The sequence below is a fragment of the Phacochoerus africanus genome, chromosome 15, assembly GCF_016906955.1.
Source record: "Phacochoerus africanus isolate WHEZ1 chromosome 15, ROS_Pafr_v1, whole genome shotgun sequence".
Taxonomy (NCBI): Eukaryota; Metazoa; Chordata; class Mammalia; order Artiodactyla; family Suidae; genus Phacochoerus; species Phacochoerus africanus.
Window position 1 is genome coordinate 47619669 of NC_062558.1, and position 20386 is coordinate 47640054.

Here is a 20386-nt window from a genome sequence, read left to right on the forward strand (position 1 = left end):
TTTAATGTTTGATTGAAGGCGGATATTCAGGCATTTCTATAGTCATCCTGATGACGAACGCTTGCCGTTTCAGCCCCGTTGCATTTTGGGATGGAAGGCGGTGGAAGGCCTAGAGGCAGCGCAGCGCCTTCTGGGATGCAGAGGGGAGTCTCTCTTCTGGGAGCCGCGGCAAGAATTGCGTTGTCATAGTAACAGTAGGCGTCGAAACTTGTCTTGCCTGAGAAGCCACCACGGAGGTAAGTGGAGCGACTTTCGCTTCTCCTGTGGCCATTGGTTTTTTCCTTTGGTTAGTTCGCTATTATCGGTATAAATAAAGCAAAAGCAAACTTTTTCCTTTCAGAGGTAGAGAGACCCAAGAGGCCACTTAAACTTTCTGAGCCTTAGGAGAGAGTTGAAAAATGACGAAAGCACAGTTATGGAAATGGTGCTATGTTTTAAATGTACATTTAACATGTTTTAGTTTTTTTTTTTTTTAATCTTTCGTCTTTTTTTGTTGTTGTTGTTGCTATTTCTTGGGCCGCTCCCGCGGCATATGGAGGTTCCCAGGCTAGGGGTTGAATCGGAGCTGTAGCCACCGGCCTACGCCAGAGCCACAGCAACGCGGGATCCGAGCCGCGTCTTTGACCTACACCACAGCTCACGGCAACGCCGGATCGTTAACCCACTGAGCAAGGGCAGGGACCGAACCCGCAACCTCATGGTTCCTAGTCGGATTTGTTAACCACTGCGCCACGACGGGAACTCCTGTTTTAGTTTTTAATATGTATATACAAATTCCGTATTGTGTTCTTCAAAGGGTAATTACAAGATTTATACAAATATTCACACGAGTGTGATGTGGTCTGGGGAGTAGATGAAATTTGCAAAGTTAGATGTTTTCTTCCTTCAGGCCGCTAAATTCCATTTGGAGATTGCCTCAAAATTTTAAATTTGAAGAGTTCCCATTGTGGCGCAGCGAAACGAATCCTAGTAGTATCCATGAGGATGCGGTTTCCATCCCTGGACTCGATCAGTGGGTCAGGGATCCAGCATTGCGGCATGCTGTGGTGTAGGTCGCAGACCCGGCTCGGATCCTGCATTGCTGTGGCTGTGGTGTAGGCGGGCAGATGTGGCTCGATTCTTTCCCCAGCCGGGGAACTTCCATATGCAGCACATGCAGCCCTAAAATGCAAAAAATAAAAAAATAAAAATTTGAGGCCCTTGTGAATGTGACCTGACCTAAAGTCATGGTCATTAACTCACCCTTTAGAGGTAAATACAGATATCAAGCACTGACCAATACTTGTTTTGAAAAATGTGTGTTTTATTATGTACTTTCCATGATAGCTAAAATAAAAACTTAGTGATTCAGAGTTCCCTCTGGCGCATTGGGAGGCTGGAATGCAGGTTTGATCCCCAGCCCGTCATGGTGGGTTGAGGCTTCCGAGTCGCTGCAGTTGCAGCGTAGGCCTCAACTGCAGCTTGGATCACTGATCCCTGGCCGGGAACTCCACAAACCAAAGGGTGGCCAAAAAAAGAAAAGAAAAGAAAAAAAGCCTAGTGACTCTACAAACAACGAAAAATGAAATATAATGAAAAATAGGTAGGGGAAGGTGAGCTGGCAAAGACTTTGAAGGAACTTGACAGAGCGGTGTGAGGAAAAGCAGGGTCATGTGGTTCTCACAGCAAAAGACTAAGGTGTGTTTCAGAAAGGATCTGAGAACAAAAGGAATGGGGCTGGCAAAGAGAAAGGAGAAAGACTGTCCAGGCCAGAGGCAAAAGTTTGGGGCATTTGGGAGCATGTAGGGTGTGACTGTGTAGGAGGAGGATGGACCTGAGAGGACAGTAGTGGCTCGTTAATCAAAGGAACACAGGAGCAAGGCCACTGTCATGGGTGTGTGATCCTGGCAGTGGCCATGGCCCTGTGCTTGAGCCAACACTGATTCTTAACAATATTTTAACAAGGCACCCTGCACTTGCAAATCATGTAGCTGGTCTACACAGGAAGGGCCTGTTTTGCTCACATTGATTTCGAGGGGGGTCAGTGGAAAGACACAGATGGAGGTGTCTAGAAAAGCAATTGTACATTGGGTCTGGAGTTCAAAATAGGTACTAGATTTTACAGATGAGGAAACTGAGGCTCTGGGAAGGGAAGGGACTCATCCCAAGGTCACTCAGCTGCTAAGTGGTGGAAAATGGACTTTCACTAGGCAGCCTCGTTACAGAGCCCACTGTTGAAATCACGTCACTGCCTAATGAGTTGTGGACAGAGCTGGGCACCCAACACCAACAGTTAGTTCCCTTCTTTCTGTCCTGTGGAAACTGGTGTGTGACTCTAGAAACATGTGAAGCACATTTTAGCTTTATAATGGGAAGAGATTTTTAGCCATTAGAGCCATCCACTCCTGGAACGCTTTGTGAACCTCCATCACCATCATGGTAAAGAGCCCAGGCTCTGCAGGCAGACACACCTGGCTTTACTTCCAAGCTATAGGCAAGCCACTTTACCTCGCAGTACTTCTCTTCCTCATTTGTAAAATGTGAACAAGACCGACTGCTTATAGCAGTTGGCAATTTAAATATTTTATTTTATTTTATTTGGCCTCACCCATGGCATAGAGAAGTTCCCGGGCTAGGGATCAAATCCAAGCTGCAGCTGCAACCTTTGCCACAGCTGTGGCAACACTAGATCCTTACCCACTGTGTCACAGTGGGAATGCCTACATTTTTAATTAAGAAAATGGATATTCCATATACATCCACACAGTTGTATTTGTTATATTCATCCTTCACATGCCACCTTCGTGCATGCGATTTTTTTCCCCTTCACTGTTGTTTTTTGAAAATTGAAGTATAGTTGATATACAATATTATGGGAGTTTTAGGTGTACAGCATAGTGATTCATAGGTTTTTTTTTTTTTTTGCTGTGCTTTTGGCAGTAGAAGTTTCTGGGCCAGGGGTTGAACCTGTGCCACAGCAACAACCTGAGCCACAGCAGTGATAATGCCAGATCCTTAAGTTCTAGACCACCAGGGAACTCCATGATTCATAACTGTTAAAGGTTATTTTCCATTTATAGTTCTTGTAAAATATTAGCTATATTCCCTGCATTATACAATATATTCTCATTCATGCATATAATTTTTTTCCCCTGTTGGATTCTTTGTTAGGTTGTGTCCTAGCCCAATCATCGTAACACCACGAGGAATAAATCTTTTTTTTTTTTTTTGCTTTTTAGGGCCACACCCATGGCATATGGGAGTTCCCAGGCTAGGGGACGAATCAGAGCTACAGCTGCCAGCCTATACCACAGCCACAGCAATGGGGCATCTGACCTGTGTCTGTGACCTACCTCACAACTCACAGCAATGCCAGATCCTTGATCCTGACCAACTCAGTGAGGCCAGGGATTGAACCCTCTGCCTCATGGATACTAGTTGGGTTCATTTCTGCTGTGCCACAGCAGGAACTCCCAGGAATAAATCTTTAGTCAGCTTAGTTGACCCACTGCAGTGAGGGAGAGGAACTGTGAGGGTCTGACCCAGGAAAAGTCAGGATTACTACATCATATAGATGAAGTTTGGTGAGATGTAAAACCAAGCAGTATTATGTATAGGCTCAACACAACACAGGGATGCATGAGAAAGGTCACCTTCAGGTTTGGACAGCAAATATCCTGTTTCCTTGTAAAACTACAAAGTTGAGATAGACATGGAATGTTGAGTCCAGACATTCCGTGCCAGAGCTGCTTCTCTGTGTCAAAGTGACTTGGCTCTTCCAGGAATGTTTGTTTCTTTCCCCTGTCCTCCCTTCCTCTCTTCCTATTCTTTCTTTTCCTTTTTTTTTTTTTCTTTCTTTTTAGGGCCGCACCTACAGCATATTGAAGTTCCCAGGCTAGGGGTACAATTGGAGCTGTAGCTGCTGGCCTACACCACAGCCACAGCAATGCAGGATCTGAGCTGTGTCTTCAACCTACACCACAGCTCATGGCAACGCCATGATCCTTAACCTACTGAGTGAGGCCAGGGATGGAAACTGTGTCCTCATGAATACTAGTCAGGTTCATTATTGCTGAGCTTCAGTGGGAACTCCAGGAATGTTTCTTTCTTACTAACATGATTTCAAACAGCAAATTTCTGATAGTTTGTTATATTAGAGGGAAAAAGGAATCCCAGTAAAAAAAAAAAAAAAACAGCCACTCAAACAACATGGTTACTGGGACACTTCATAACTGTAAGATGACCTTGGGAGAAATAGTGTTTCCTGTTTACATTGCCACTGGCTTTATCTGTGCCTGTCCTGATGCATGAACAGAGGAACTTTTACCTGCTCATGCCAAGCTAACCTTTACTTTCCCAGCCATAGACCCCCAAATAGAAGTCCTGAACCAAATGATTTAGCCATTTTTCTTTTACTTCCCCTAACCCATTACCTAAAACAGTGCAGCTCCACCCCTGATCACTCACTCTGTTTCTAATAGCTGTGGAAAACATGTCTTCTCCCCACTGGTCACTGCAGTACCTTTGAATCCTTAGGGATCAGAGGTGACCCTACCAAGGAAGCTGCTTCTCATCAGGGACTGCCATCCTGGGGATGGTAGGAAACAGAATCATTGCCACCCACCATAGGCAGAGGACTAGGGGGCAGGCACAGTCCTGTCCCAGACCAAGGCAGCTCCATTGCCCATAAGTTTCCAAGGCCCCCCAGGAGATCTGAACCTGAGGATCCATGGAAGAAGCTGGGCCTCAGCTGGACTCCCTCCTTTCCCACAATGTCATCCTGCTGGGCCATACTCAGCCTTCTTGCACTCGACAGTCTAATTTTATAAAGTACTTCTGTAAACAGATGCACTTCTCTGTATTTAGTTATGTCAAAAGATTGGCTTGTGATAAGTCAGGCACAAAACTAGATCATCTTGAAAGAATGAACTGTGGCAATTTGTTATAAAATGATTGCAATAAAAATTTTTTTATGGCAGTATTCATTTTATTGGGATATTTGCTTGATTGCCATGGTCTGGAACTGAAAGTGCAATGTCTCCAATATACATTTGCATTTTATATATTTATTTCATTCATTTATTTAATTTTTTTATATTGGAGTATAATTGGTTTATAATGTTTTTAGTTTTTCTGTGGTTCTCCCTCATTACACTGTAAACTCAGTGAGGGAAAGGATGTATCTGTTTTTAAAACATTTTGTCAGGGAGTTCCCGTCGTGGCGCAGTGGTTAACGAATCCGACTAGGAACCATGAGGTTGTGGGTTCGATACCTGCCCTTGCTCAGTGGGTTACCGATCCGGTGTTGCTGTGTGCTGTGGTGTAGGTCGCAGACTCGGCTCGGATCCCGCGTTGCTGTGGCTGTGGTGTAGGCCGGCAGCTATAGCTCCTATTAGACCCCTAGCCTGGGAATCTCCACATGCCACGGGAAAGGCCCAAGAAATGGCAAAAAGACAAAAAAAAAAATTTTTTTTCTCGGGGTATAGTTGATTTACCATGTTATATTAGCATCATGTTTACAGCAAAGTGGATCAGTTATACATATACATATAGCCATTCTCCCCCCCTCCATAGGTTATTACAGAACACTGAGTAAACCTCCTTGCGCTATACGGTAGGTCCTTGTTATCTATTTTGTACATAGTGGTGTATATATGTTAATCCCATCCTCCCAATTTATCCCCCCCCCACCATGGTTTCCCCTTTGGCAATTCTAAATTTAATTTAGAAATCTTTGAGTTTGTTTTTGTTTTATAAATAAATTTTCTGTATCATTTTTATTTGATTCCACATGCAAGTGATACTGTATGATGTTCGTCTTTGTCTGGTTTACTTCACTTAATATGATAATCTCTATGTTCATGCATGTTGCTGCAAATGGCATTATTTCATTCTTTTTATGGCTGAGTTCTATATTTAGTTTTTTAAAGAACCTCCATTCTGATCTCTATAGTGGTTATACCAGTTTACAGTCCCACCAACTGTGTAGGACAGTGTAGGAGGGTTCCCTTTTCTCCACAGCCTCTCCAACATTTATTGTTTATAGACTTTTCGATGATGGCCATTCTCGCTGGTATGAGGTGATAACTCATTGTAGCTTTGATTTGCATTTCTCTAATAATTTGTGATGTTGAGCATCTTTTCATGTGCTTTTTGACCATCTGTCTGACTTCTTTGTTGTTGATTACTATTTTATATATAGTAGTGTGTGTATGTTAATCCTACCCCCCTAATTTATCCCTCCCCCTACCTTTCCCCTTTGGTAACTGTAAATTTGTTTTTTGATTTTATTCTCTGAGGTCCCACATCAAGCCAGCATGCAGTGGCTTGATGTGGGACCTCAGTTCCCAGACCAGGGATTGAATCTGAAGTGAAAGCCCTGAATCCTAACCACTAGACCACCAGGGAACTAACTCCCCACAAGTTTGTTTTTGAAGTCTGTGAGTCTGTTTCTGTTTTAGAAATTAGTTCATTTGTATCATTTTTTAGTGTAATAAAATTTTTATTTAGAAATTTTTAGAGAGGTTTTAAGGTCCTAACATCTCAAGTTGAGCTAGAAGTGAGCATTTTTTTTTTTTTAGAAGTGAGCATTACATTAGAATAATCTTGTCCAGCCTTTTCATCGAACACGGGAGAAACTATTTCAAACTCAGAGAGGTTGAGTCACCTGGCTGATGTCACACAGTGCCTCCAGAGCTGACTCTTGGACATAAGGTTCTGCTGTGGAGCTAGGCAGTTGGGGAATCCTTTGTTCTCTGTCCTTGCAGAGATTTTTTTTTTTTAAGTTTACTTTCCTAGTCCTGATAGGTGACCCTGCCAACCATGGTTTTGTGTGTCAAATGATTAAATCTTGTTCCTTAAATTGCTCTGTTTTGTCTCCAGGAGGCTCCCAGCTTTCTGACTGGTTGAGAAAACCGGGCCTGTCTAATTCGGTCCAGCTCCCTGCCTCTGGGCAGGCGGGCAGAAAACAGCTGACTTCAGCAGTCGCTCATGTGACCACTGCAGCTCCAAGTCCCGTCCCTGTCCCAGGCCAGGGTGGGCACTTTCAGGGGCTCCTTCTGGGAGGGGTACAGGTAGGCACCCCAGCCCTGCCCATCCACCGCTGGAATTGCTAAGGGGGAATGGGACAGGCATTGTTGGACAGACTTGGGCATATCAGAAGTCAGACCTTCTCTGCTGGTCCAGGACCCTTGGGGCAGTGGGGACAGAATGTGGCTGGCCTCTCTATGTCTCTCACCATCCCTGCCTGCCCTCCCCCTCCTCTTGTCCCCTACCTCCAGGAAGGCCAGCTCTGCCCTGCCCTTCCTTCCTTTGTTCTTTGGCCTTCCTTTCCTTTCAGCTGCAGACCTTTTCCCCTTTCTCTCTGCTGACTTAGGAGTGTGCCGCAGCCGCCGGGCGTGGAGGGATTAATCAGTGACAGGAAGCTGCCTCTTTCAGAGCAGTGACTGGCTTTGGTCAGGAGAGCCTCTGCAAGGCCAGTCCTAGGAGTCTGCCCCACTCCCTGCCTGCTGCTCACCCCTGCTCCTGCCATGGGGTGCCTTGGGGCCCTTCTCCTCCTGCTGGGGGGCCTGGGAGCTCTTGCCTGGACCTGCGGTGAGTAACTGTACCTCTTTCATCCTGGGTCCTTAGGAGGGAAGACCATTTTGTCCAAGCCCCTCATTATATAGCTGGGGAAACTGAGGCTCAGGTGTTGACGGGGGACTGCTGAGCTGCCCCTCTGGGCTCTGAATTTGGACTTAGCTGGAGCTCAGTGTTTAGCACATTGTATTGAGATTAATTGCACGTCTGACTCCGGACCAAAGTCGCTTCCATTACTTCAGTCATCTGTTCTTTTATTCATTCAGCACATTGATTGTGCCTTCTCTGTGCCAGGTCTGGTGTTAGGCTTTGGGGAGAGAACAAAGTGTGAGACAGGTCCCACCCCTGCCCTCCTAGAGCTTCCGTTCTAGTGAAGGGGACAGAAGTCAAGAGGCAGGTCAGTGCTGTACTCGAGGGCTGTGCTGAGTGACGAAGCCCAAGACATGGAGGGGCCGCTGGTTCAGGGAGAGAGGATGGGCATGGGAACTGAGACTCTAAGGAAGAAAAGGAGCGAGCAAGGGGGTGGGCACCCCAGGCAGAGAGAGGTGAGCGTATGGAGACCCTGGTGGGAGACACAGGCAGGCATTTGCTTTACATTCTACACACTGAGACCTGTCTGCTCCCAGTGCCCTGAGGGGCCTCTTGGGACCCGTCTGGGAGTTTGAGCGCACAGGCACGCTTACACTGGCCCCTGCTGGAAGCAGAGGCAGGAAGGGAGGCATCTGCATACTGGGCCCTCTATTCTTTCCTCCTTTTACTCTGCCCACAGCATCACGCTCTGTGCCCACCAGAGGAACTCTTATGATCCTTGGAGAAACTGAGAGCAGGTTTAGTCAGGTCCAGATGGCCGATGAAGCAGTCAAGGGTCAAAGGGGCCAGGCACCCCAGCTTTCCAGGGCTTTGCAGGACTCAGTTCTCAGGATTCCAGGTCAGGGTCCTCCCCAGCACCAGGAACCACCCACCTGTGTTCTACAAGTGCAACCAGACCCCTCAGCCCTTGGTTCTTGGTCCCTGTCCAGACAGTCTCAGGGGAGGCCTAGGACCCTCAGCGGGTGTGAACCTTTCAACAGTTGGTCTATAAGCCCAACCCCGCAAGAGTCCTAGATCGGGTTTGGGGGTACAGCCTGCTGCTGCTGGGCCATTTAGTCAACCCCAGTTTCATTCACCCCCTGGTAAAATGGGCTAAGAGTGCTGTCCTGCCCTCCTTCTGCTTTACTGACTTCAAGCCCTGAGTGGCTGTAAAATTCACAAGGATGTTGCACTAGTGCTGGTGGCAGGGTGGGCTCATGTGCGCTTTCCATTGCCAAAGCCAGGCCTCAGCCGGTGGCACTGGGTGGCCCAGAGAGCAGGAGGTGCTGAGGAGAAGGAGCTCACACAGGGCCACTTTTATTGCTCCGGGTGAATCTGCCTGGCTCCTTCCTGCTCAGGAGTCTGAATTGTGTTTGTCTGCCTCTCTTTACAGCGCCAGCTCCTCTTATGAACTTTAATCGCAGGGCTGACTCACTTGCTGGAGGTCAGAGCCCAGGCAGGGGCTCCTTCATCAGTTTGAAGAAAAGGGAGAGTAAAAGAGAATGGTGGAGGGATAGATAAGCAGAGAGACAGGCTGGGAGATGGAGAGAATGAGATAGATTCATGGAGAGAGAGGGAAATTGTTATAGAAATGGAGGCAGACACACAGAAAGGCACTGAGAAGAGAAAGGAAAAGAGAAGCAACCCTTGCTCCAAGTTCCTTTGCTCTGTCCCCTGGGAGGGGCGGCTTGTCCAGCTTCCTGGGATGCGGCCCAGTGGTGGCAGCTGAGGCCCTGCAGTAATAGGGAGGCTTAAATGAGGAAAAGTCTGAATTGCCTCCAAGGCCACTCACTCAGCTCAGGTTCCCTCCCTGAGGGTGGAAAGCTCCAGTCACACAGATAAATGGTTGCAAGCAATGATGGCTTTTGTAACAATTCACCTCACAGTCTCAGGTCCTTTTTGCCTAAACTGAGGTGATTCACCAGGCAGTCCTGGTGGCTAGTGGGTGGGCTGGCGTGTTTTAAAATTGGATCTGTCACCTGTTCTCGGTGGGAATTTTTGTAAATGGGTGGAACACGCACACAACTTTGAGTTTCTGCCTCCTCCTTTATGCAAAGCAATGAGGACAGTCCCTGCATCACAGGGCTGGGGCGAGGACCAAGGCAAGCGGGGCAGAGTGGTTACCTGGCACCAGCTTCCTTTGCCCTGGGCCTGCCACCCCTCCTGGCCCACTTCAGGACTCTGGCTTTCCCCCTGTACCCACTACCTCTCATTACAGCCAGACTCCCCCATATGAACAGGGTGTGTGCCTGGTGGCAGTAGGGTGGAGATGTTTATTCCCTGGGAAAGAGCCTGGTAAGGGGGCCTGGACCTGCGACCTCACTTGGTCTGTTCTCTTTCCTTAGAAATAGCAAAGGTGGACAGCGACCTGGTGGAGAGGTTGGGCCAGCGCCTCTTGCCCTGGATGGACCGGCTCTCCCTGGAGCAGCTGAACCCCAGTATCTACGTGGGCCTGCGCCTCTCTGGCCTGCAGGCCGGGCCCAAGGAGGCCCACTACCTGCACAGCCTCAAGCTCAGCTACCAGCAGAGCCTCCTGAGGTCTGGCTGCTCTCTCTTCTTCTTTCCCCATGTTGTGCTCCACATTCTAAGAGACTGGAGACCTGCGCTCCAGTTTGGGTCCATCACTATTTTGTTGGGAGACCTTAGGGCAAGTTTCATCTCCTCTGGTCCTTTCTCCATCTGTAGGATGGGGTTAGTGTGACTAGATTGGAGATGCCAATCCAGGACCTTTGTGCAGCTACTGTACCCACCTGTACCTGAGGCAGACATCACTAATTCATGACTGCACTCTTTCATACCGAGCCCAGCAGCAGCACCTGACTATCTGTGTTCCCTTTCCAGGGGGCAGTAAGGCAGTGCCTGGTCTGAGGTCCAGTGTGGGAGTTTGAATGAGAGGTGAAGGGTCAGGACCACCATGGAGCATCTCCTGCTTGGACTCCCTCTTGAGAGGTGGATGCAAGGCAGGGAAAGGAAAGAAAGGGGAGAATATGGGTGAATTTGACCAAAATGGTGGGGCACATACATGTCCTTTGGATGCAAGAGTCCTCAGAGTTTGTCCTTGAGTTTAACTTTTCAGCTTTATGGAATATGCCTGGCATACAACTTACCTAGCTGAGTACATCTGCTTTGAGCAAGTCTTATAAACCTCTCCAGCTGCTAGGACTTTTTCCACTTTGTAATGTTGGTGGAGGATTATCAGGGTGGTACTTTCTCATGGAAGTGTTGTTAACTGGCTTTATCCTAGGTCTGCCTCCAGCAATGACAAGAGTGATTCAGAGGCCAAGCCCTCCATGGGCCAGCTGGCCCTCTACCTGCTCGCTCTTCGGGCCAATTGCGAGTTTGTTGGAAGCCGCAAGGGGGACAGGCTGGTCTCACAGCTGAAGGGGTTCCTGGAGACTGAGAAGAGGGCTATTGGTGAGGAGAAGGCACCGTCTGCCAGGGGAGGGCTCATCAGACAGCATTGTCCAGTGAAGCAGCTACATCACAACTTCAGGTTTTCTCCCCAGGTCTCTTTCCCACCCTCCATTCTGCCTGTCTCTATGTCCCCCTAGAGGCTTGGGCCTGAGTCGGTAGCCATCCTCGATCAAGCCTTTCCTGTATCCCACATGCACTCCATTGGCGAGTCCTGCTGCTCATCCACCAAGATTGACCTGATTATCCACCTTTGGGACAAGTGCACACCCTCCTTACCACTCGCTCCTCAGCCTCTCCACTAATTTACCTGCCTTCTGACTCAATCTAGCACACACTGAGTGAGCATTTTAAGTATAAATCTGATCTTGTTAGTGCTACTTAAACCCTCAAGGAGCTCCTCTCTGTTGTGTTCACAGCCCTCAGGCCCAGCCTGTCTGCCCTTTTCTCCTCTCCAGACTCTGCCCATCCACCCTTCAGTCCCCCCACTGGCCTGCCCTGTGGTTCTGGCCACATCGGTCTTGTCTCAGTTCACAAACTAAGGCCTTGACCTATGTTCCCACCATCTGGAAGGTTTCCTTCCCTTTCTTCACCTTTAGCAGCTCTTCCTCGCCTTCTTTCCTTAGCATCACTGCCTCAGAGAAACCTGCTTGATTCCCTAGCTACTCAAAGACTTCTGTTATTTGGCCCCTTGGGCCTCTGTCCACAGTTCCATTATAATCATGGTCTTGTGAGCTTGGGTTGTGTTGTTTTTGGAGGCTCTGGCTGCACTGTGCCTGTCCTGCCATCACTGTCCATACCTCCGAGCACAGCACCTGATACTTAGTGGGGCCTCAATAAGTATGGCTCAAGGGAATGAAGGAAAGAAGGATCCCATGACCCAAGGGAGGGTGTCAGGAAGTGCAGGCAGTGGGGTCCCAAGCTGTCAGGGCTGGTTGTTGGGAGGGGACACAGAGGTCCCCTCTTAGGCCCAGTGTGATGCCCCCTCCCTGTGGTTTTCTCCCTCCCAGGGCACAATCACAAGGGCCACCCCCACACCAGCTACTACCAGTATGGCCTGAGCATCCTGGCCCTGTGTCTCCACCGGAAGCGGGTCCATGACAGCGTGGTGGGCAAGCTCCTGTACGCCATAGAACATGAACAGCATCCTGACCTCTCTGTGGGTGAGTGGGACAGGCCCTGAGGGCCAGGCTGGCGCTCCTCCAGCTGCCACCCCACGCTCACCTTTCCTTGAGACCCCTCCTATCAAGTCATTAGGAGTGTAGTGGTGAGGGCTTATGTGGTGCAGTGGCTGTGAGCCAGCGTTGGAGCTGGGCTGGGATCCTGACCCCACCCTCTATTGCACACTTACTGCAGGTCACCATGGACAAATCATCTGGCCTCTGTGGTTCAGCCTCCCTGGTAGAATAACCCCTCATAATATCTCAGTAAAAGATGCCTTATAAGTAAAGGGCATAGCATGGTGCCTGGCATGGAGAAAGTTCGGGATACGCAGCTGTGATGTTCTCATCAGATGAGCTGGGAAGGCTGAGACCTGGGTTCTTGATCTGCTTCCTCACCGAGTGACCCTCTCACCGAGTGACCTCTGGTCTTCAGTGCCCTTTTTTTTAATCCTCCTGATTTCAAGGTCTCTAGTCCTGGCTATGTTCTGTGAGTTTGTGTGCCTTACATAGGGTGCAGTAGGATGGCATAGGTTGAGGGGAGAGTAGGTGCCCAGAGAGAAGGCAGCAGGCCCTCTGCCAATAGGAAGCTTGTTCTGCCTCAGAGGCTCATAGAAAACCCACAACAGACACATTAAATCACCTCGGAATGGGGAGCTTAACCCCACCCTCCCAGGGCCCAAGCAGCTCCCTGGGCCTATTAAACCAGACCACCTGGGGGTGGATCCAGACATCTGCCCCTTTCGAACTCGCCCGATGATTCCGAAGCACAGGCAGGTTTGGAAATGAATGGTGTAGGCCAAAGTCCTCTTGCCCCCCACCCCAATCCCCCACCCAGTGTCTCTTCCCAATGTCTAACCCCCAAGCAGCAGATAGGGATACAGTGACTAACCATCCCAGTTTGCCATCCCAGAAACTGGGCAAACTGGGTTGAGTTGGTCCCCCTAGCTGATGGAAACTTTCTAGAATGCTGCTCTGACCATCTTGCCCTCCTTCTTCCAGCCCTCCCGTGGCTGCCCATTGCCCCAGGGTCCTGCCTGGGCTGACCCCACTTGGCCCTGTCCCCTGCAGACACAACAGCCATGGCAGGCTTGGCCTTCTCCTGTCTGGAGGTATCCAACCTCAACCTCAATCAGAGAGACCGGATTGCCCTGGCCATCCAGAGAGTGCAAGAGAGGATCCTTAGGGCCCAGACCCCAGAGGGCCACTTTGGGAATGTCTACAGCACCCCTCTGGCTCTGCAGGTGGGAAAGAGCCTTGGACTGTGTGCCCCCCACCCCCACCCGGGGCTGGTGGGAGGAAACTGGTCAGGGGCTGGAAGGCCTGGCTCCTCCTGGCTGGCTGCCCACCTCCTCCCTCTTTTCTCCATTCTGTCACCAGTTCCTGATGACCTCCCTCAAGCCCACGGAGAAGCAGGGCACAGCATGCCTCAAGGCAAAGGCTGCTCTGTTGGACAGCCTACAGCACAAGGCCTTCCAGAATCCTCTCGTGATTTCTCAGCTTCTGCCTGTCCTGAACCAGAAGAGTTATGTGGCTCTCATCTCACCAAACTGCCAGGCACCAAAAGGTAGCCAAGCCTTTCCTAGAAGTCCCCTCCTTTCAGTCTGTGTTGAAGTCTGCCCATCCCAGTGAGGGGAGGTTGCTCGATCTTGATTTGCTGAGTCAAAAGGGGTCTGCAGGAGTTCCCATCGTGGCTCAGTGGTTAACGGAACTGACTAGGAACCATGAGGTTGTGGGTTCAATCCCTGGCCTTGCTCAGTGGGTTAAGGATCCTGCGTTGCCATGAGCTGTGGTGTAGGTTGCAGACACAGCTCGGATTCTGCGTTGCTGTGGCTTTGGCGTAGGCTGGAAACCACAGCTCCGATTCGACCCCTAGCCTGGGAACTTCCATATGCCATGGGGAGTGGCCCCAGAAAAGGCAAAAAGACCAAAAAAAAGGGGGGGGGGGAGTCTGCAGGTGTGTGTAGGCCTCACTGGCAGCTAAGATGCAGTCATAGATTCTAGAAGCTCACAGTGTCAGAAGGGAGACACCAAATGATGAGCTCTGGGCAGGCCATGCGTCTCCAGCCCCTTGTGTGATCCCCAGAACAGAGGTATTTGCTTCATGAACTAGTGGGGAGAGACACACTTAGAGCTCTGACATGTAATGAGTCCCAGTTAGCTGCTTGGATCAGGGCTTCATCTGGGAGAGGGACTGGAGTTGGTGCATGAGATTTGCCAGGGGAAAGAGAGAAAGAAGGGCAGAGCAGAGGGGGCAGCAAGGACAAGACTGCAATTTGGGGAAAGGGTCTTACTAAAGACTGGATCAGGGAGAATGAAAAGGAGGGGAGGGCATTCCCATTGTGGCTCAATGGGTTAAGTTCCTGACATAGTTCTCTGTGAGGATGCAGGTTCAATTCCTGGTCTCGCTCAGTGGGTTAAGGATCTGATGTTGCTGCAAGTTGCGGCATAGGCCTGCAGCTGCAGCTCTGATTTGACCACTAGCCTGGGAACTTTCATATGCTGCAGGTGCAGCCTCAAAAAGGAAAAAAAGGAAGTTCCCTTTGTGGCTCAGTGGTAATAAACCGGACTAGTATCCATGAGGATGTGGGTTCGATCCCTGGCCCCACTCAGTGGGTTAAAGATCCATCATTGTGGTGTAGAAGCTGTGGTATAGGTTTGAGATGCTGCTTGGCCCTGGCTTTGCTGGGGCTATGGTGTAGGCCGGCAGCTGCAGCTCTGATTTGACCCCTAGCTTGGGAACTTCTATATGCCGTAGGAGTGGCCCTAAAAAGAAAGGAAAAAGAAAAGGAGGGGAGACTTGGAGGTAATGGGGTAACATGAACAAATATATGTTCTAGAAAGAGCCCCCTGGGTGCTGTGTGGAAGGTCAGTGGGATGGTGGAGACTGGAAGCCAGTAAGGGGCTTGACTTTGGGAGCCGGGGGATGTGGGAGCTGAGGGATGGAGAGGCAGCCAGGTTTTGGCTGCCAGGTGGTGGTGGCCTTGACCGAGGTGGGCCCCAGGGGAAGGAGGAGGTCCCAGTGGGCTGCAGTGCCTTCCAGGGAAGAAAGGAGGAACAGTGCCTGGTCCCCTGCCCTCAGACCAGCTGCCCCTTCTCCTCTCCCTGGCAGTCATATTGGAAACAGTTAAGGAGACTCCTTCACAGACACAAGTCCCAGAGGTCATCCATGTCACACTGAAGGTCCCCAGCATCTTTCCTCCATACAAACACTCCATCTCTGTCCTTGATGGCTCCTCCTTGGAAGATGTCCTGAAGAAGGCCCAGGAGCACGGAAGATTCAGGTGAGACCCCCACCTCCCAGCCCTCAGCGGAAATGGGACAGCGGAAATGGGATGGAGGGAGGGTTCCTTCAGGAGAAACCCAGGCTCTGCTTCTAGCTTCTCTACCCCTGACTTGCACCTCTCTTGGTGGTGGTGGAAGCAGGTATCATCATTAGGAGAGCAGGCAGACCTTCTGCATTGGAATCCCAGCTCTGCTGCTCTCCAACTGGGGACCAGACCAGTTACTGATCTGTCTCTCAGTGAGGACAGCAGTTATGCTCCCCACCCCTTCCCCCAGGGGCTGATGCAGGAGTCTGGAAATTAATGCACAAAAAAGACTAAGTACCTGATTTTTGTGTGCAAGGTCTCATACTTAAGTCAGCTCTCAATACGGGTTAGAATCATAGAGATAAGAATTTTTATTATCAAATGATCCTGGTCTAATCCCTGTGCTAAGTTAATTACCCGGGCAAGCCCTATGCAGAATGTGGAGGGACAGTGGCCTTAAACTTGCTTTAGTGTGAGGATGAGCTTTTCCGGAGCACTGATCTGTGTCCAGCCATATCTGTGCCTAAATAAGATAGGACTGTTTACCAGTGGGGAGTCTGGCCCAGTGAACAAGAGCTTTCCCCTGGGTCATCCAGATCCCAGACTTCTTTTCCAGAAAGAAGGTCCAGGAGCACAGGCCTTAAAAGGGACATTTCTGTCCCCAGCTGGAGTTCCCAAAGGACAGCATCCTGCTGTTAGGGAGGGCCCACTGCTGGCACCTTGGGGTCATCTGGGGCAGGGAATTTCAGGCCATAGATATGCAAAGACTCCTTTAAAGGGCAAAAATCCTCCCAGACCCCAGATTAAGTTATTTTTGTCACAATATAACTTAAGTGTGTACTAATATGTTTACTATTATTTAAAACCTTTCTCTTTCTGACTCTAGACAGCTATAAATCCTAAATAGCTCTGCAAATTAAATACAAAGAAAACTGTGAAACCAGTAACATTCATATAAGGACTGTGCTGAGGAGCAGGTGTACTCCTTGGCCTGTGCGGGTGAGCCCGGCGCTCTCAGCACTCCCTGGATTTGAGCTCCCATCAGGCTGAGTTTGTATGGGCAGCTGTGGCTTGTAGACTCTTTCCTGGCCCCACACTCCACTTGCTACCAAGCTGACCTCATTCCTCTTCCCAGTAGTCTGCAGGGCATGTGGAAACTTCTGGAACCAGAGCCACCACTAGGTGTCTCTGCAGAGCTCCGTCTCGCTGCTCCTGCTTCTCCCTCATGATGGTCTCACCCTCACTTGTTGGGCTTTGGCAGCTTCTGGTTCTCACCTCCAGAGAGGGGATGACATCCCCTGAGTGGGCTGGAGAGGATATGTGGAGGCGAGGTTGCCCAGGAAGGGTTTGGCCAGCACTGCCGTGAGGGTGAGAGCAGGACTTTTCTTGTGCAGGTGGTTCTACTTCTGCCCTTGGGTAGAGGGGAGCAAAAGTCACCTTTCTTCTTCCTCCCCTGTCCCTTTGGTAGGTATGGAACACAGGCCTCCTTGTCAGGCCCCTACCTGACCTCTGTGATGGGGAAAAAAGCTGAGGGACCTGAGTACTGGCAGCTCCTCCGAGCCCCCAACATCCCCCTGCTGCAAGGTGAGTCTGATGGTCAGCCCCCTGGAGACATGTTCTCCAGCCCAGCCCTGTCCCAGGACTGAGGCTTCATCAACACACCCCAGCTTTCCTTTGAACCTTCCTGGGCCTCAGCCTCCTATAATCATTGATGCTCAAGATTGCATATAATATATTCAGCTATTCAACTGTATTTGTAAGTTTTTGTTCTTGTTTTTGTTTTTTTGGCTGCGGTGTGCAGCAGCTTGATGTGGGAATCTCAGTTCCCAAACCAGGGATTGAACCTGAAAAGCAGTGGTGAAAGCGCCAAGTCCTAATCACTAGACCACCAGGGAACTCCCCAGAATTTTTATGTATGTTACTGTGGCGACTCAGGGAAATCAGATAGGCAAAAAAGAAGAAAATTAAATTTGCCCATAATTCACTACTGAGAAATAACTTTTGGTGTATTTCCTTCCATATAATTTTTAAAATGTAAAACCTGTTTTTTTTTATTAATAATTTTTTTAAATAATTTTTTTATTTTCCCACTGTACAGCAAGGGGGTCAGGAAACCTGTTTTTTAATAAAAATGAAGCCGTGCTCTTTAGCTGTGCTGATAGAAATAAAATATGAGTTACATGTGTAATTCTAAATTTTAGAGTTGGTGAAACTAACAGTAATAATATATCATGGTATATACATATATATGTATGTATATATCTTATTTAACACAGTTCACCAAAAAAATATCATTCCAAGTTGTAATCAATGCAGAATTATTAATGACATATTTTTGCATGGTTTTTTTTTTTTTTTGTCTTTTTGCCATTTCTTGGGCTGCTTCTGCGGCATATGGAGGTTCTCAGGCCAGGGGTCCAATCGGAGCTGTAGCCACCAACCTATACCAGAGCCACAGCAATGCGGGATCCGAGCTGCGTCTGCAACCTACACCACAGCTCACAGCAACGCCGGGTCCTTAACCCACTGAGCAAGGCCAGGGATCGAACCCGCAACCTCATGGTTCTTAGTCGGATTCGTTAACCACTGAGCCATGACAGGAACTCCCATGGTTTGTTTTTTTGGGGGGTACTTTTTAAGTGCTCCATAGCCATGTATGGTTATTGGCTGGCATATCAGATGGTACAGCTGTTGTTTGGCAATTTATTTTTTTCATTCTTAACATATTGCAGATGTCTTTCTATGTCAGTGTAGGTAGGTCTTCCCCTTTCTTTATAATAACTACATAGAATATATCATCCACTAGGGTGTTTTGGGCTGCAAGTAACAGAAATGTAATACAAACTAGCTTCCACAATGTGACATCCATTGGCTCATCCATTGGCTCACATGACCAGATTCCATCAGGAGCAAGGATTCCAGCCCCAGCCTCACTTTACCTCTCTTTGCTGGATTCTTCCTCCTGAGAGGCCCTTCTGTGTCTTCCCAGGGCTGCTCCCTTTTATGACTGAGGAAATTTGTCTCTGAATCCCCCAGCAAATGTCTCTTAGCTTCTGAAAGGCAGAATCCTATTGCAAGGAGATGGCCCAAGTTCCGCGCCCATCATTGATAGAGCGAAGGGACCGTGGCAGGGCTGGCTTAGGCCAGTCAGGGCCCAGCCCCGGGGTGGAGTCGGGTGGGTGGACCGCAGCTTAGCAACTTCTGCTGGAACTTTAGGGTGTCTCCATTTCTAACTCATACCCTAAGCTGTCACAAGCATCCCCAAGCATCAGCCCAGTCACCATACAGACACTTAAGGGTCATCTGTCCCTGCTCCTGCTACCTGGAACTTCTGTTGGGCACTTGCCATGCGCCAGACATTGAGCCAAGTGCTTTACAGAAGATTGGACTTCCTAAGGGAGCTCAAAAAAAAAAAAAAAAAAAAAGCACTTTCTTTCCCTGCCTGGCTTCTGAACAAATTGAGAAATAAAACCAAGCAGTGACAGAGGGAGAGTCTAGATCTGGCCTCTATTGCCAATGAAGCCTGGACAGTGGGCACAGCTGAGGGGAGAGGCTGATGGACTCAGCCAGGAGGCAGATGTGGGCAGTTGTGTCTCTGCTGCCCATCCCTTCAGCCCCTGAGTCCAGGAGGAAGCCCTCTCCTGTGGAGAAAAGAAGGGACCGGTTGTTGACATCATTATCATCCTCATTTCAGAAGGATGGTTAAATAACCTGCCCAAAGTCACATCCCTAGTGTGCACAGCTGGGTCTTGAGCCCAGGAGTCGTGCTGGAGCCTGGGTTGTCCCTAGTAAGTGAAGGGACCACACTGAGCAGGTTCCTCTTCCTAATGGTCCTTTGGGGGTGACTGTATAGACAGCGACCCCACCTGTCAGTTGTCACAGTGCCATACCCTCCCACACGTTCTGGGGGCTCCCCCACTGCAAAATGAGCTGAGTCTCAGTGACCCTGAGGTCACAACTGAGTTCAGTCTCTAGACTGGCTCTGAACAGCCCCCAGTTTCCTACCACCAAGTCCTGAGCAGATCTTACAGACCCTGGCCTCAGAGAAGGGGTCCAAAAGGGAGGTTGGGGGGTGGGACACTCCACCCTGTTAATCTCCCTGCTCAACCTGTTTCTGCAGGTATTGCTGACTACAGACCCAGAGATGGAGAAACCATCGAGCTGAGGCTGGTTCGCTGGTAGCCCCTTGGGCTCACCCACCCTAACTGCCTCCCACACTTCCTGGGCTTCTCTCTCCAGACATCCCTGTAACAGGCACATGCTGACACTGCTGCCTCCTCCTGTGCACTTGTCCCTGGATCACCCCAGTTACCACCCCTGTGGGGGTCCTAAGCCACTGCTCACCCTGGAGCAGGGAGCCCAGCACCTTCTCCAGGAGGTCTGACTGCCTGGGCCTGGCCGTACCTGGCCCTACAGGTATCCCATGAAGGCTGAATGTGGGCTAGAGGGGGTCATGAACATCTCTGTTGACTCCTTGGCTCAAGAAGGCCGCCGGATGTTGGTGTTGTGAGTACCGCTGGCTCCAGGATTGGGGTCTTGCAAGGAGAGCTCCATGGCCTGACCCCAGCTCTTCACTCAGGCAGGGCTGCGGCCCCAGAGCCAGCCGTGAGGTAGCAGCTGGCAAGAGCTCTGCAGGCCCGCTCTCACTGCACCTCCAAAATAATTAAAGAATTGATTGTGCACGTGCCCCAGTGTCCTGAGGCCTCATGCTTGGGGCCAGTGCAGGGGCTGGAACAGGGAAGGGGGAGACACCCCCCGGGGAGCGGCAGAGGAAGAGGATGTGTGAGCATTCTGCTGAGTGCTGGGGGACTGGTGCTGGCCATCATGATGCGATTACTGTTTGGGGAGTGTGTACCTGATAGACACTTTCTTGCACAA

The 20386-nt window shown here is 49.7% G+C and overlaps 1 protein-coding gene across 3 annotated transcripts; it reads left to right on the top strand.

The window, feature by feature from the left end:
* The first annotated feature begins 85 nt into the window (after nucleotides 1–85).
* TCN2 (transcobalamin 2) lies at nucleotides 86–20194 on the top strand. Of its 3 annotated transcripts, XM_047762479.1 has the most exons (12): nucleotides 121–236; nucleotides 5554–5593; nucleotides 6862–7052; nucleotides 7355–7572; nucleotides 9972–10164; nucleotides 10871–11040; nucleotides 12048–12200; nucleotides 13269–13441; nucleotides 13578–13764; nucleotides 15310–15481; nucleotides 16977–17092; nucleotides 19629–20194. In XM_047762479.1, exons 4-12 carry the CDS (start codon nucleotides 7509–7511, stop codon nucleotides 19688–19690), a joined length of 1290 nt encoding a protein of 429 aa, XP_047618435.1. In that variant the 5' UTR covers nucleotides 121–236; nucleotides 5554–5593; nucleotides 6862–7052; nucleotides 7355–7508; the 3' UTR covers nucleotides 19691–20194. The 3 variants fall into 3 exon arrangements, with proteins under 3 accessions (XP_047618434.1, XP_047618435.1, XP_047618436.1); XM_047762478.1 differs by lacking the exon at nucleotides 5554–5593 and having other exon boundaries at nucleotides 86–236; XM_047762480.1 differs by lacking the exons at nucleotides 5554–5593; nucleotides 7355–7572.
* Nucleotides 20195–20386: the final 192 nt, after the last annotated feature.